The sequence below is a fragment of the Stenella coeruleoalba genome (genome assembly GCF_951394435.1).
Source record: "Stenella coeruleoalba genome assembly, chromosome: 16".
Classification (NCBI taxonomy): Eukaryota; Metazoa; Chordata; class Mammalia; order Artiodactyla; family Delphinidae; genus Stenella; species Stenella coeruleoalba.
The window spans coordinates 43,988,354-44,004,151 of record NC_137162.1 but is presented as its reverse complement, the minus strand read 5'-3'; the positions used below and the strand labels follow the sequence as shown (position 1 = coordinate 44,004,151).

General features: G+C 42.8%; 1 protein-coding gene across 3 annotated transcripts in view; it reads right to left on the bottom strand.

Moving 5' to 3' along the window:
• UBE2D1 (ubiquitin conjugating enzyme E2 D1) overlaps positions 1 to 6,095 on the bottom strand; it is a 37,287-nt gene extending 31,192 nt beyond the window's left edge. For 2 of the 3 annotated variants that reach the window (XM_079900667.1, XM_079900666.1), the window contains exon 1: positions 5,894 to 6,095. In XM_079900667.1, the coding sequence (XP_079756793.1) occupies positions 5,894 to 5,917 (24 nt within the window). In that variant the 5' untranslated portion in view covers positions 5,918 to 6,095. The remainder of the gene's footprint in view (positions 1 to 5,893) is intronic. The other variant, XM_079900668.1, reaches the window with a different exon arrangement.
• Positions 6,096 to 15,798: the final 9,703 nt, after the last annotated feature.

Below are 15,798 nucleotides of genomic sequence, written 5' to 3'. Positions count from 1 at the left end.
TTAGAGAAGAACAATGAGCCCAGGCCACCAAGTCTGCTGGGTTACCTCTAGAGCAATCCAAACTACTCACAAAAGGAGGGTGGTCACCTGGAGTGAGAACCATCAGGTTAATTTTACTGCGAATAAAGTTTAAGGTGAACAAACCCCCCACCTCACCCCAGTTAGAAAGGCTTTCCTAAATCTGAAAGACTAGGAATCTAATAACAATCTGCCGTCAGTGAAGGAGAAGAGCCACGCAAACAGGGATAATATGAATACAGAACAGTGGGTGAAATATCCAGAAAGAGGAAAGACAGGAAGCTGCAGAGCATAGTGTGATCCAACGGGCAGTGCTAGATGGAGTTTTTCAGGATGGTTTCTTCCCCATACTACGGACAACTCCTGGAACATAGGAGCCTCGTACTACTGTCTAATGTATGTAACTGAACCTTCACAGATTCATCCCAAGACCAAATTAAATGCAGAAAAAAACCCTCAGCTTCTCAGAGGCCATCTAGATCAAAGCAGGCCAGAATCAGAACCTGTTTGGCCTTCATTTGTTCTGAGGTGGTCTGCGGACCCCTCCAATCCTGAAACCCTGCAAATCTGGGTTATATTATATATTCCAGTATTTTTTAATCCAGCATACAGGGTTAAGAGGAGAGAGGACAAGTATCTCAATACTTAATTTTTTAATTACACATAGCATCAGTTTACCCACTTTTTAAAAAAGGGGTGGGGGGAGCTAATACATTACAGACAACCATTAACTCAGTTTGATGCAAAGTATTAGGCTGATCATTTTGATTAGCGGTGCTCATTAAATACATTTCCTACATGTATTTCAGGGAACTAAAATGAATAAGGATGCTATTCTGCTTTGCTGGAAGCGATCCCACATCCTGCTAGGTTTGGTTTTTATAACATGTGCCTGGCTTCCTAAAGCAGGCATAAACAGCCTTATTAGATCTATGCTATTTATTTCCACAGAGGAGAAACCTCCGAACTTTTAAACTAGGATAGGTTATCTAATCTTTTTACACCTTGGTTGTGATAAAGGAAGAAAAATATATGATCTTGGCGGCAAAAGGAAGACTGAATTTAATTACAAAGATTTAAATGCAGAAAAATGCATACAGTGGCTTTTTAGAAAAAGAACACTTTCTTCCTTTCATCTCGAGGCAAACCATTTATCTACCAAGAAGCATGAATAGTGTGTTCTTTTTAAAATGTTTTTAGAAGTCATATCCTTTTTTACTGAAGGAACCTGGAGTCTTGGACTTAATCTTGTAATCTGAAAGTCTTTCTAATATATCTGTGTAATCTGAACTGTTGACTACTATTCAAAGCCATTATAGGAACTAAATAGCTAGATCAATTCGTAAACCATTTTCTCAAATGAAAACCTCACAATGAAATGATACTTTTGACAGAACATTTATGAATTACACCAATTTTTCTAAATCCTTTTGGAGGAGAAACATTTTAAGTGATGGAATAAAGATGAACAAAGTTACATTATTCTTTTACCATGTTAACCGGTCTAGTGCACATTACCTCAGAGCAAAAACTTACAATGCATAATCAACAAGCTGAGTGATGCATCAGTGAAAATGATTAAATATGCCAAGGTCTTAATTATAATACCACATTACATTTGTACAGAATATTCCAGTTTGCAAAACACTTACATCCATAAACTCATTTGACTCTATGTCCTTCAGTTTAAGTACAATAGATAGAAGATGTAAGTCTACCTGGATATACTGAAATAGTTAAAAGCAGGGACTCTGGAGCCAACTGTCTGGTTTGGGCTCTTAGTGCTGCCACTTACAATTACAAAATGTGATTCTGAGTACATTACTCAACATCTTTATGCCTTAGTTTTATCATCTGTAAAATGGGGATAATAATCGTTTCTACCTCTTGGGCCCACTAATGATTAAATCAATTAATATATGTCAAGCACTTAATACAGTATCTAGCACAGAGGAACCATTATATATTATACATGCTGGTTGTACTTATCAGCAGCTGTATGGATAGGGAAACAAGCTGGTAAGTCACAGAGCCAGGAACAGAAACCAGAGCTTCTTCTCCCATCTGATGCTCCATCCACAAAGGGCTGGGTTTTTTTTTCTGTTTGTTTTTTTGAAGTATCCTAAGGTTTTCTAGACTGACATAAAATAGTTTAATGCGGAAGTGTACAAATCAAAAAATTCAACAGTTCAGAATACTTATAAAGTATTTTAATTTATATATACATTTTAAGTTAAATTGATTATTAAAAATACAAATATTCCATTTTGGCAGCAGAACTATATACTGAGGAATAGTCATCTGTGTTGCTATATTTGCAAAATAAAACTCAAATCTAGACGGAAATATACTAAGATGATAACTGTGTTAGAATTTCCTTTCTTTTTTTTTCCCTTTCTGGTTTTCAAGACATTCAGTATTGTGATATAACATTCATAATTAAAAAAAATTATTTCCAGGGACTTCCCTGATGGCACAGTGGTTAAGAATCTGTCTGCCAACACAGGGGACATGGGTTCGAGCCCTGGTCCGGGAAGATCCCACATGCCACGTAGCAACTAAGACCGTGCACCACAACTATTGAGCCTGCACTCTAGAGCCTGCGAGGCACGACTACTTAAGCCCATGCGCCTAGAGCCCATGCTCCACAACAAGAGAAGCCACCACAATGAGAAGGCCACGTGCCCAACAAAGAGTAGCCCCCGCTCGCCGCAACTAGAGAAAGCCCACGCGCAGCAATGAAGACCCAATGCAGCCAAAAATTAATTAATTAATTTAAAAAATGATTTCCAAAAAAAGTTTACCAAGGTATGAAAATAGTATTCATAGAATAAACACTTCAAAATTAATTCTAGAAAATAATAAATGTCCAGCTGAAAAACTGCCCTCTTTTTTCAGACATGTTTTAGGGGATCTTTCCTCAGACTTTGTTCAAATTTTTTCCCTTTAGTGATTCAGGTGACTGTGACAACATCTTCCATTGTGTCTAAAAATAGGGCATGGGTGTGTAAATTTATGAGCCGAAATGCAAAACTGGCATTGGATGTCTAAATCAGAGTATTAAATCATTTAGCATACTCTAGCATAAAAATATATTCTGAGCACTCATATCCACATGCTTTGTATATTCATACAATTTTAATTCAACTATCTTTAATCTTTTCAGACGAAGTGAAGTTATGAACTTTTAAAAACATGCCAAATCACTTAAGATATTAACCTGGACAAAGCACTCCACTCCAAACCTCAAGCTCCTTCTCTAATAAGGAGAGTAGACTAGAATGTCAGTCAGTGGTTCACAACCTTCTTTCCACCCCAGCGCATCTGTGGGATTCAACATCTCTCCATTTACAGCAGTGGGGACAGTCTGAAAATGTCCCACAGGTGATTCTGATACACTACCTTATAACAGGAGTCCCCAGCCCCCAGGGGCGGACTGGATACTGGTCCATGGCCTGTTAGGAACCGGGCTGCACAGCAGGAGGTGAGCAGTGGGCCAGCGAACGAAGCTTCATCTGCTGCTCCCCATCGCTCGCATTACAGCCTGAACCATCCCCCCCATCGCTCGCATTACCACCCCCAATAGAAAAACTGTCTTCCACAAAACCGGTCCCTGATGCCAAAAAGGTTGGGGACCACTGTCTGTAAGCTATTCCCCTGCCCTCCACCCCACTCCACTCCTGCAGAGTTCTTTAAGGTTCTGCACAGTTCTAAAGCTTGCCACTGTAGGTACACGAAAATCACAACCCAATGACCTGGAAGGTACCTGACAGTGTTACTTTATTACATTTTAAAAGAAAGGCCGAAAGTTAATTATGCGTATTCTTTTGTTGAAGAATCTGTAAACTGATGATATCAAAGACAGCTTTTAACTTAACTGTTCATATGGCAAACAGCACAGCTCCCCTGGAATTTGCTTCTAGTCAAGGAGGTAGGTAAAGAAAAAGGAAAAGTGGGGAATCAAATAAAATGCCTCCTGAAGTTGAAAGAATGGCTGGAAAAGAGATTTGTTCAAGTTAACTTTTCTGATAACAGAGAAGAAAAGCCAAAGACTGATATGCAGAGATGAGATATTATGTGATCCCAAATTTTTCTTTTTTTTTTACAGACAACTCTGTTATAAACTAATAATAACCAATAGCTACTAAAAATATGATTTTCATATATGCCATATTATAAATATAAGCCAAATATATTGTCTTAGCATGGTGATTGATAATTGCCCAGTATATCTACAAATAGTGTCGATTTTCTTTGAATGCTTACTTACTGTGGACAAATTCTACGGTATTTAAAAGCTACTGGATGTGCGAAGTCTTGTGAAAAATTCTCACAACTAGGGAAGAAGGAAATGGAATCTTAAGACTTCCTTGCAAAAATGTGTTTACCTCAAATGTGAGCCAACATTACATCATCATTAATAAGTACACAAGACATGGCAAAGATGCTGAGTGTGGCTTCAAAATTAGTATTTTCTACATGAAAAAAATGTGTAATTGCATTATCTTCAAATCAGAAAACACATTAATCAATAAATGCTGATGATTAGCTATGTGTATTGTAGTGAGAGGAACCTTAAAAGGCACAAAAAAATAACAGTATTTCACAGATTTAGTATTTGACCTCTCCCCCACCCCCGGCAAACCGGCTGGGTCTGAAAGTTGCTGTCCTCTGTACCAGAAGATGACACCAAGGGTAACTGAGAATACAATGTATACATCTCTATCACTGCTCTGTGGATTCATGCCTGAAAAAGTTGACACAAATTTTTGGTAGGATTTCTTTTGAAATTCTTTGCAAAACATGCTGTCCACTGTTGGCTTAACTTGCTGAACGCACTACCCATTAAAAAAAACAAATTCTCAGTGTTCTCCACAGGAACCATAACAGTAAAAACCTAAAACTTGTGTCAGTGAACAGACGTGATAACCCAAAAAGAAATAAAAGTGAAGAGAAAGAAAATGCCCCAACCTCAGTTTTGTAAGATGTTCACATTAGAGACTGTAGCAATAAACATTATGCAAGAGAAGATAATTCCTAACACTGAGTTGGGATGGATAAATATTTGTTTAATGAACATACACATTTCTTCCTCATTCTATAGCCATGTGTCAAAGCATCAAACAATTTAATTTGTGGCAGTTTCTGTTGTGTCACAAACTTTACATATAAGTTTATCACAAGGGGAAAAAAAACCTGCTTGGCTTGACTCACGATGAATCACAGCCAAGAGGTCATCTTGTTGTGTATCAGCAACTATGTTTTCACTACAGCTATGTGACCTAAAGTGGCAGCAGGAGAGGCACCAAAATAGAAGAGGCAGGAGGTTTCTCGGCCCCAAAAGAGCTTTTCCACCCCATTCGGGCATCTGAGCAACAGCCAACCACAGAGGAGAGAAAGAACAAACCCAACAGCTCCGCGGAGGAAGGCTGCAGGCCCAGGCCCTCCCGGGAGCCCGGGGAGGCAAGCACATAAAGAGGACGGGCTTAAGAAACAGCGTGGAGAAAGCAGCATGACAAGGGCCAAAACTAGCCGGTGTAGGGCAAAATCCAGCAGTGACCGAGCAGCACAGACTGCGGGAAGGTCTGGAGACCAAGGAGGCTCTCCAGCCCGGGCTCGGGGCTCAGCTCCGGCGCGAGCGCACAGCGGGCCCCCTGCCTCCAACAAACCTCCAGCACACGGGACCTACCGCTGCTCCCACCTCACCTGTCGGGTGCCCGCTGGCCCCGCCGGCGTCTCTGGCCCCCGGTCCCCGCCCCGGCCCATCCTCCCTTGACGTTCCCTCGCGGCGCGTCTCTAGGGGCCACCGCCGGGGTCAGCGTGGGCAGGGGGCCGAAGCCCGCCCCGCCGCCCCAGGCCTGGCCCCGGCACTCACTTTCTGAATCCGCTTCAGCGCCATGGGTCAGGGAGGGCGGCTGGGATACCGGCCGGCTGGGGTCGGCTGCGGGGCTCGGGGGCGTGGGGTCGTCGCGGGCCCGGCTCGCCGGCTCCTCGGCTGGCTCAGCCGGGTGAATCCCCAGCTCGCCGCTCTCTGGCTCGCTCTGGGTGCCGATGCCTGTTCCTAGGGCGCCCGAGCGCGAGTGTGCGCGAGTATGCGGGCGGGGACGCCGGCGAGACTCTTTTGTTTCCGCTTTTGCTTCTGGGAAGGAGCCTGCGCCCGCCCCGCCCCGCCAGGCACACTGGGAAGTGTAGTTTCTGCGCCCTGCTCGGCCGCCGCCCCGGGCCGGGCTGGTTACTCACCGCTGACCTCGACCCACAGCGTGGGCTCAGAGCTGCCGGCTCTGGAGTTGGTCCCTGCAATTGGATTTTGATCAAGGTACTGAACCTGGAGTTCCCAATCTGTAAAATGAGGATAACAAATTAGCTCGAAAAACATGTACCGGATTCGAATATGTGCTACAGCTCGTCTTGTTATTTTTACCTTTACAGATTTCACTGTTCTCAAATACATGAATTGCCTAAATTTCTCACACATGCACAGACTCATTCCAGTTATGACGCCTTACTTACCTCCTTAGTTTCTGTTTCAAAAGGCGCCTCTTCTGTCCGACGCTAATCTCGCATGCCTGCTCCTCCTTGGAACTGTGAATTCTGAGCTTCGTCCTCACTCTTGTCTCCTTTTCCGTTGGCAGTACAATGCCTGCTCAATCCACATAGTGTGCTCGCACTCCTCACTCCCCCAATTCTTATGAACTTGTGTGCTCATTAAAACTTGCCTTCTGCTTTCAGCAGCAGAATTCGGTTTTCACCAAAGTTGAGCCTGAGCTTCTAATTCCCGAATCCAATTCACTCCTTTTCCTCTGTGATGTTTTTGACCCATTTGATTGCTGGCTACCCTTTCGCTTTTCAAAACGCTCACCGCCTCCCGCTTCCGGAGCACCAGGGTGGTTGGCTCTTCTACTTCTCTGACTTACTCTTTTCTGTTACCAGCTCCTCTTCTCAAGAGTTAGAGTGCCCTGGAGTTCCAATCCCTGATCTCTCACCATCACTATCTTCCTAGAAAGTAGACTTCGTGTCCTCCCATGTCCTGGGAGGCCACCCAGCATGGCTGGAGGAGCTTGGGCTTCGTAGATTGACCCCCTATCCTGGAGTGGAATCCCAACTCTGACCCCTACCACTGTGTGACCGTGTAGCTACATAAACTCTCTAAGCCTCAGTTTCCTCATGTCCAAAGCGATAATAATCTCTAGATATGTTATTGTAAGAATTCACTGATATTAATGTAATGTGCCAAACACAGTACCTAATATGCTGAAAGTGCTGTATAACAATTATTTCCTTATTTGTTTTTATCTATATGATGATGCCTTTAAAATCTGTCTTTCCAACCAAACTGTCACCCCAGTTTCAGCCTTTTATGTCCAAAAGTCTACTGGACATGTGCAACTTCCTCCCCTGTGGCCAGGAATCAGAATGTGCTACCAGGTGAGGGCTGAAGGGAAAGCTTTTCAGGAAGTCCAGAACAATAGCTACCATAGCATTCTAAAGGCTTACAAAGAGCAAGGAGCAAAAATCCATTCATGTAACTTAAAAGAAAATGTCTAGGGAAATAGGATCGTGAAAGAATGGTAGAAATAATTAATGGAATCTGAAACTTAATTTAGAAGCCTGTCATTCCCCCTCCCCGCCCTCCCACCCAAAATAAACAAAAACTGAAACTGGTCTGGAGCCTGGCTACTCTCTTACTTTCCTTTCCCTGAGGTCTCGCTTCTCTCTGCACGGTGGCCTGCCCTCCTTTTTCCAGCTCCCGCCTTAACTTCTCTTGTACAAGGCATGAGCTCCCACCACCCTTAGCCCACTTTTTGACACTCTTCAAGCAACTGCTCCTGCTGCTAAATGGCCAAGCCTTTTGGTACTCCCTATTTATCTCCCTAAAAGGAAGAATTCCATTGACACAACTCATCTTTTTACTCCAGGCTATACATTTTCAGCTAGTGAGCAAAGTATATGTAGATTGACTTGGGTTAGTTGGCCACCCATGGTCAAATCAGCCGTGGGAAGTTTGAAGTACTGTGGGGCAAAGAGGTTTCTGAAACACACCAGCAAAGTCATATCATCCTGTAGAGAGGTGTATTGGGGCCAGCTTGATGCACCATCTTTGTGCTCCAGAAAGTGGGGCCCTACCCCAAACATTGCTCTTCCTTTTTATAGGGCAAGCATGAGAGTGTCCTTGTAAATAGGGGAGAAATAGTCTGAGCTTGGGCATCAGCTGCTTTGGGGAGTTGCATTCCCAAGCTGATAGCATTTGGATAGTATCATGTAGGAAGTGAGGCCATGCTTAGCTGCTCCCACTACGGGGAAGCACTAGTTGCAGGTAGCTCATTACCAGGAAGCCCAGAAAAAAACCTCCAGGGTCATTAAGTGGACAGTCCTGATAGGACAGTCCATCATCACTCCGTAGATAACAAAAACACACACTTAACGCAGAGGCTACAATCAGGGCAATTTCATTCAAAAGGCCCGGACACTGGCATTAATTTCTCCCTCTTCCAGGTTATCCTACATACTGCTAGAAGACGCAGTAGTCAAATCACTCCATTGCTTAAAAACCTCTATTGGTTTGTATCATGGAAGTCCAATGCCTCAGCTTACTGCAAAATACCCATCCCAATTTGTCCCTAAATGCCTCCTTTCCGACTTTAGCTCACACATTATAGTTAATTAATGTCACATGTCTTTGCACAATGCATTCTCTCTGCATAGAACGACCTCCCACCCTGCACCTGACAAACCCAACTCAAATGATACAGACTTTGTGAGAGGGATTGTGCTTCTTTCAGAAACTCATATTTGAGGATATGGAGCAGCCATTCTCAGCACTTGGAATACAGAATGGTCGCTGGATGATGTTAATCAGGAAAAAGAATGGTCCAGGGGAAGAAGTTCAATTAAGTAATTAAGACATTTGGAGAAGTCTCTGGGGAGGTTCGCTGACCAAGTAAAAGAGGTGACTGAAGAGCTTCTTGGGACCAGGTGGAGTGTGCTGAGTCTTTGACAGACTCAAAGCAACCATCTGGGCAGTTTATGAAGACCCTGGAGAAACTGACACACTGATCTGGCCAGAAATTTTCAGAGTAGAGTGAAAAGGAAGGGTTCAATGAAAAGATTCAGGCATTCCTGGTGAGTGTGGCATGATGGAGCAGGGCATGTGTCAGGACTCTGGAGTCTGTAGTCGCTGAACTTGGCCCTGGCTGAGTGAGGTGAGCAGAGAGGCCACCCTGCTAGGAATACCATCACCAGCTCTGCCCTCTCTGGAACAGAAGTTACCTGTTTCTCAGGTACTGCTGGGAACAGTCGCTGATAGCCAGTTTTGCTTCTCTTCCACCTGTTCTCTATATAAACATGTTTGTCTTTGCAACTATAAGAGCTCCTTTTGGTTTTCTCTTTGTGCCTCTTTGTGGCTGTCCTGTCAAAAGCCTTCGTAGAGGGCCTCCCCACTCAAATGCTCCCAGTTCTTTAGAGCTGTGGGTACTTTTTGGGGCTGATGAGAGCTCTCATTTGTCCTGGGACAGTTCTGGGCATATAGGCCACCATGGTCTTCAGATACAGGAGGGCCTTTTCCCCTTTGATTCTACTGTCCCATAACTGTAAAACCAGAATCACCAGGGGTCAAAACCCAGTCAGGAGAGTTGGGACGGCTCAGAGCAGGTGTTTGGCACACATGTAGTTCAAGCATTCTTCCTTTTAAAGTATTTCCAGAATAGCTGTCTGGCTTGTTGGCTCACAGATTCTAACCTTACCCCCTCCCCCACTAACTCTGTCCAGCTACCCGCCGGAAGATTCAAGGGGACCATTCCCAGGCTGGGGCCTGTGTGTGAAGCATGAATTTCCTTGTCCCCAAGGAAATCTCCATAGGGTTGGAACCCAGTGTTGAGGTAGCTTCTGCTTGAAACTAGTCCAGAACCATGGTTTAAGAAGGGCACAGAGCAGACAGCCTCAAAGGTTGTGCAACCAACCATAAACTTTTCAGGAGGTACTTCCTTTAAGGGCGTTTTCTGTTATGTGTACCCTTCTAGGGCCTACATTTCCTTCAAAAGTGTTTCTGTCTATTTTGTAGCCTATTTTTTAAACGGTTAATTAAAACCAATTTCGAGCACTGAACAGCAAGCAGAATGTTTGAACATTTTTTGGTTTCTGTTTGTTTGATGAGGTATGAGAAGGAAACGCCTTCTGTGGTTCCAGTCATAATCTATTTTAATAAAGTTTTGAGCAGCCCTGGTGTATTAGGTAGGACTCTCCAGAGAAACAGAACCAATAGGGTATACAGTACATAGATATGTAGGAGGAGATTATTGTGAGGATTGGCTTACATGGTTACGGAGGCTGAAATATGCCATGATATGGCGCCTGCCAGCTGGAGAACGAGGAAAGCCAGTGGTGACATTCAGTCCAAGTCCGAAGGTCTGAAGACTAGGGAAGCCTATGATGTAACTTCCAGTCTGAGGCCAAAGGCCTGAGAAAGAGGAGGAAAAGAGGGGGATGCTGGTGTAAGTCCTGGAGTCTCAAGGCCCCCAAACCCGGGGCTCCTGTGTCCTCCTATGTGCAAGGGCAGGAGAAAATGGATATCCAAGCTCAAGAAGAGAGGGAGAGAATTTGCCCTTCCCCAGCCTTTTCGTTCCATTTGGGCCCTCAATGGATTGGATGACGCCCGCCCACATTGGGGAGGGTGGATCTTCTTTGCTCAGTCTAGTGGTCACTGCCACACACACACCCAGCTATCTGGGCCTCCATTAGCCCAGTCAAGTGGACACCTAAAATTAACCACATCTGGGTAGCTAGAACTCTTCTTAAACAGAGCAACTGAGTCATCTCATTCTTTAGCACAGTGCCCAGCAGACGTCCAGTCTGAGGCAGAGTGGTGTTTCACTGAAGTCCCAGAAGTTTGGACTGGGATTGTGGAAGGTAGGACAAGAAGGGGGTGAGGGCAGATGAGTGGTTGAGGCTCTAGGCCTGGCACCTCTCACCCACAAAAGTAATTGGAGCAGTTCAGTATGTATCTGTTTTTCTAAACTGTCTTGAGTGGACTTGGGTAAGTTTCCTCATATAAAAGTTGGTTTAATAACACCTACCTCATATAATGAAATGAGGTAATGCACTGATGCGCTTAGCACAGTGAGGGGATCATGGCGCTTTTCAGAAAAATGTTATCTGCTATTGTTGGGTTCTACTTTAGAGTTTGTTAGAAGAATGGTTTCTAGTACTTGAAAATCACTCACTTGGCCCTCATTTAGAAAATGTTTTGATAAGTTATATAAGTATACATGAATTCGTTTGTATAAATTTTTTTTAAAGAAGTAACAATGACAATACAGCAGTCTCTCCTCATGTTTTCTTCTCTAAAATGAAAAAAAAAAATCTCTGTAAGAAAATGTCACTAATCAACTCGGTTCAAACTTTTAATGTAAAAAAGATTACATCAGGGACTTCCCTGGTGGTCCAGCGGCTAACTCCCAATGCAGGGGGCCCCAGTTCAATCCCTGGTCAGGGAACTAGATCCCACATGCTGCAACTAAAAAGATCCCGGGTGCTGCAACTAAGAGCTGGTGCAGCCAAGTAAGTAAGTAAATAAATAAATATTAAAAAAAAAAGATTAAGGCAGTGATAGTCCTAGAGCAGAAAGCTATATGTAGAGAGAATTTTACTCCCTGATTAGATGTGTTCTATTCTTTTGCAGAGTTCTTCCTTCTCAGATCTCTCTTTATTTTTTTTTTTTTCTCAATTCCATTTAACAGTTTTCTCCTATGCCAGGAAATCTCTTGCTTCTCCACAAGTATGTTCAGAAAGTTAGTTCCTTCATTCTTTGATATGACTTGTCATATTAGGCTATGATATAAATATTCTGGATGGAGCCTTTCAACTCCACCCCCATGCTTCATTGCTCTGAGAATTTTTGCTCTATTTTACAACAGTTGCACATTTTCCATTTGATATTACCATATAATAGTAAAGACTATTCTTTAGAGGCAATAAATGACTACCCCGCTCTGTAAATTCTCTAAGTAATCCAGGACAGTATATGACAATTTACTGAGAAAGAGGGATGTTAGTAATTTTGCTCCCCAGTTTAAACAATATTAAGCATGTTAATGCTTTAAAAGTTGTTGAACAAGTCTACATGATACAGCCTTTCAACAAACAAACGCATTCCCAAGTGCCATGAATCATGGCTAGATGTGCTTTTCTGCAAAGCCTAGCAGGATCTAATTATGGGCAGTAAATGCAGAGCCAACTGCATAATCAATTTAAAGCTGCAAGGACTCCAAAAATCAATCTGTCCAAGAAGACCATATATATACATATATATATATGTGTGTGTATGTGTATATATATATATATATATATATATATATATATATATATATACTTCTGCCCTGTGAAAGGCAGGAAGGAGATTACTTCTGACTGCCAAGGGGAGTTTGGTGGTTGGGCTCACCCTGGGCAAAAAGGTATAAAGTGTGTGTTCCTAATTCCTTTCTGTACTTCTTTCTCCTTTTCAGAAACTTTCCTCCACAATATACTTCTCCTATCTTCCTTCCTCTTTCCTTCTCTTTTTCCTTCCCTCCCCTGCACCTAGGACTGCAAGAGAGACTTTGCTTAACCCTAAGGTTGATAAATGTAGCACTCCTTAGCCTTTAAAAATCCATTCCTTCTGGACATATACAGACTGCCAAATGTAGAATAGATAGCTAGTGGGAAGCAGCCGCATAGCACAGGGAGATCAGCTCGGTGCTTTGTGACCACCTAGAGGGGTGGGATAGGGAAGGTGGGAGGGAGACGCAAGAGGGAGGAGATATGGGGATATATGTATATGTATAGCTGATTCACTTTGTTATACAGCAGAAACTAACACACCATTGTAAAGCAATTATACTCCAGTAAAGGTGTTAAAAAAAAAAAATCCATGCCTTCAACCTTAAAAAAGAAGGAAATCCTGACACATGGAAGAATCTTGAGGACATTATGCTAAGTGAAATAAGCCAGTCACAAAAAGAGAAATACTACGTGATTCCACTTATATGAGGTATCAATTTCATAGAAACAGAAGGTAGAATAGTGGTTTCCAGGGGATAGGGAGCCTAAGAGGCAGGGGGGAATGGGGAGTTGTTGTTTAACGCAGCAGTCCCCAACCTTTTTGGCACCAGGGACTGGTTTTGTGGAAGACAAGTTTTCCACAGACGGTGGCAGGGGACGGGGGATTGTTCAGGCTGTAATGCGAGCGATGGAGAGCGATGGGGAGCGGCAGATGAAGCTTCGCTCCCTTGCCCGCCGCTCACCTCCTGCTGTTCGCCCAGTTCCTAACAGGCCGAGGACCAGGTTGGGCACACCTGGTTTAATGAGTATAGAGCACAATGATGTGAATATACTTAACACTACTGAACCGTACTCTTAGAAATAGTTAAGATGATAAGTTTTATGTGTTTTTTTTAACCACAATTTTTAAAAAAGTCTTATTAAAAAGACAGGTGTTGGAGATGGTGGGGACAAACTGGAACTCTTATACAGTGCTGGTGGGAACGTAAAATGGTACAGCCACTTTGGAAAAATATATTGGCAGTTTCTTAACAAAGGCATAAACTTTACCATATGACCCAGCAATTTCATACTTAGGAATCTACCCAGGAGAAATAAAACATATGTCCAAAAAGGCATGTACATAAAAGCATTATTCATAATGGCCAAAAAAATGGACACAGTTCAAATGTCTATCAACTAGTGAATAGATAAACTAAGTGTGGTAGATTCATACAATGGAATATTATTAGGCAATAAAAAGGAACAAACTACTGACACATGCTACAAAATGGCTAAACGTCAGAAACATTATGTGAAGTGAAAAAAGCCATATGCAAAAGATCTACATATTGCATGATTCCATTCATGTGAAATTTCCAACGAAGGTAAATTTATAAAGACCAAATAAAGCAGATCAGTGGTTGCCTAGGCTGTGGAGTGCAAGTGGAGATGAACTGTCAATAAGCACAAAGGAACTTTTGGGGGTGAAAGTAATGTTCTAAAACTGGGTGGTGGTGATGGTTGTACTCAGTAAATTCACTAAAAATCACTGAGATGTACATTTTATTTTTTAATTTTTAAAGGTATTTATTTATTTATTTGGCTGCAACTAAGGCAGGCTCCTTAGTTGCAGCTCGAGAGCTCCTTGGTTGTGGCATGTGAACTCTTAGTTGCGGCATGCATGTGGGAACTAGTTCCCTGACCGGGGATTGAACCAGGCCCCCTTGCATTGGGAGCAAGGAGTCTTATCCACTGCACCACCAGGGAAGTCCCTGAAATGTACATTTTAAATTGGTGAATTATATAGTATATAAAGTATACCTCAATAAGATAAATATTAAAGATAAAAATTATAAACAACAGCATGCCCTGCATCTGGGGAGCCATGTTGGATGTAGATCCTGCAGCCCCATTCAAGCTGCAGGGCAAGTGTTTCCTGGAGCAGAGATGACCTGTCTCAGTGAGCTCTGCCCAACATGAAGGTCTGTGAGCAAGATAAAGCCCTACACATACACAAACCCATGTCACAACAATAAAAATAATATTTCATCTTCCCACAGATTCTAACCTGCCTACTTTCTTGAAGGAAAGAAGTCTATCATGGGGACTTCCCTGGTGGTCCAGTGGCTAAGACTCTGTGCTCCCAATGCAGGGGATCTGGGTTCGATCCCTGGTCAGGGAAATGGATCCCACGTGCCACAACTAAGACCCGGCACAGGCAAATAAATAAATATTAAAAAATAAAAATAAAAAGTCTGTCATGGAAGAATTCCCACCAGTGAACTGCACTTTACACACAATCACCTTTCAGCCTCCTAACAACCCTAAGAGAGACTAGTATACACAGAATATAAAACAGCACAGATTGTCAGATATCCCAATCATAAACATTAAAATACAAAAAAGTCTGCCTCTCAGTTAAGGAAATACTTATTAGCCCCATTTTACATATATAGAAACTGAGATTTAAAGAGAAAAAATTATTTCATGAGGTCGCATAACCTGTAAGTAATAGAGCAAATAGCCATGCTGTTAGCCATGGCCCTTCACTGCCTTCCACTGCACTATAATATGCTTTTTCTAAATGTATATGTTCCTCCAACAAATAACCACCCTGTCTTGAGAACAGTTGATCTCTCAGAGGATGGGATTTGGCATTCACTCTGCCAACCCTTCTGTTACAGACAGAGCAGGTGGGTGACTCACCTCTGGGAGCCAGTCCCTTTTGCACACTTGTCTCTCTGGCTTTTATTTGTGAGAGAACTCCATCCACTGTTGTCCTGAAGAAAAGGGACACACTCTATCATTAGATGATCAGGAAATGCAAGAAATGAGGAGAGATTGAAAATGAGGGAGCAATCCACCTTGTAAGACTTAAAAGTAAAAGGAGTTCAGCTGCCTGGGAAATAGTGAAGACAAAACACATTTGACCAGGAGAAAAAGTGTGAGACTTTGGGCAGAGGCCCTTTGTTTGCTAGGAGATAACTGTGCTGTTTTGATGCTTGCGTGTTGGGAAATGGGAGAGGGCTATTGTGTAGAAATGGGAAAGAGAGCCACAGTGTCTGGGTTTTGACAAAAACATCCCATAAAGGTGCACTTACTTAAGTGTCTGCTATTTGGTTAATTTCTTAAGTCTCCCCAGCCCACCACTCTAGTGGGGGATAGGGAAAAACTGAGTCACATCTTAACGTTAACATCCCACCCACCTCAAAACAAAACAAACGTTTGGTGTCTGGCTTGAAGTTTCTTTTGCCTTTGCAAGAAAAG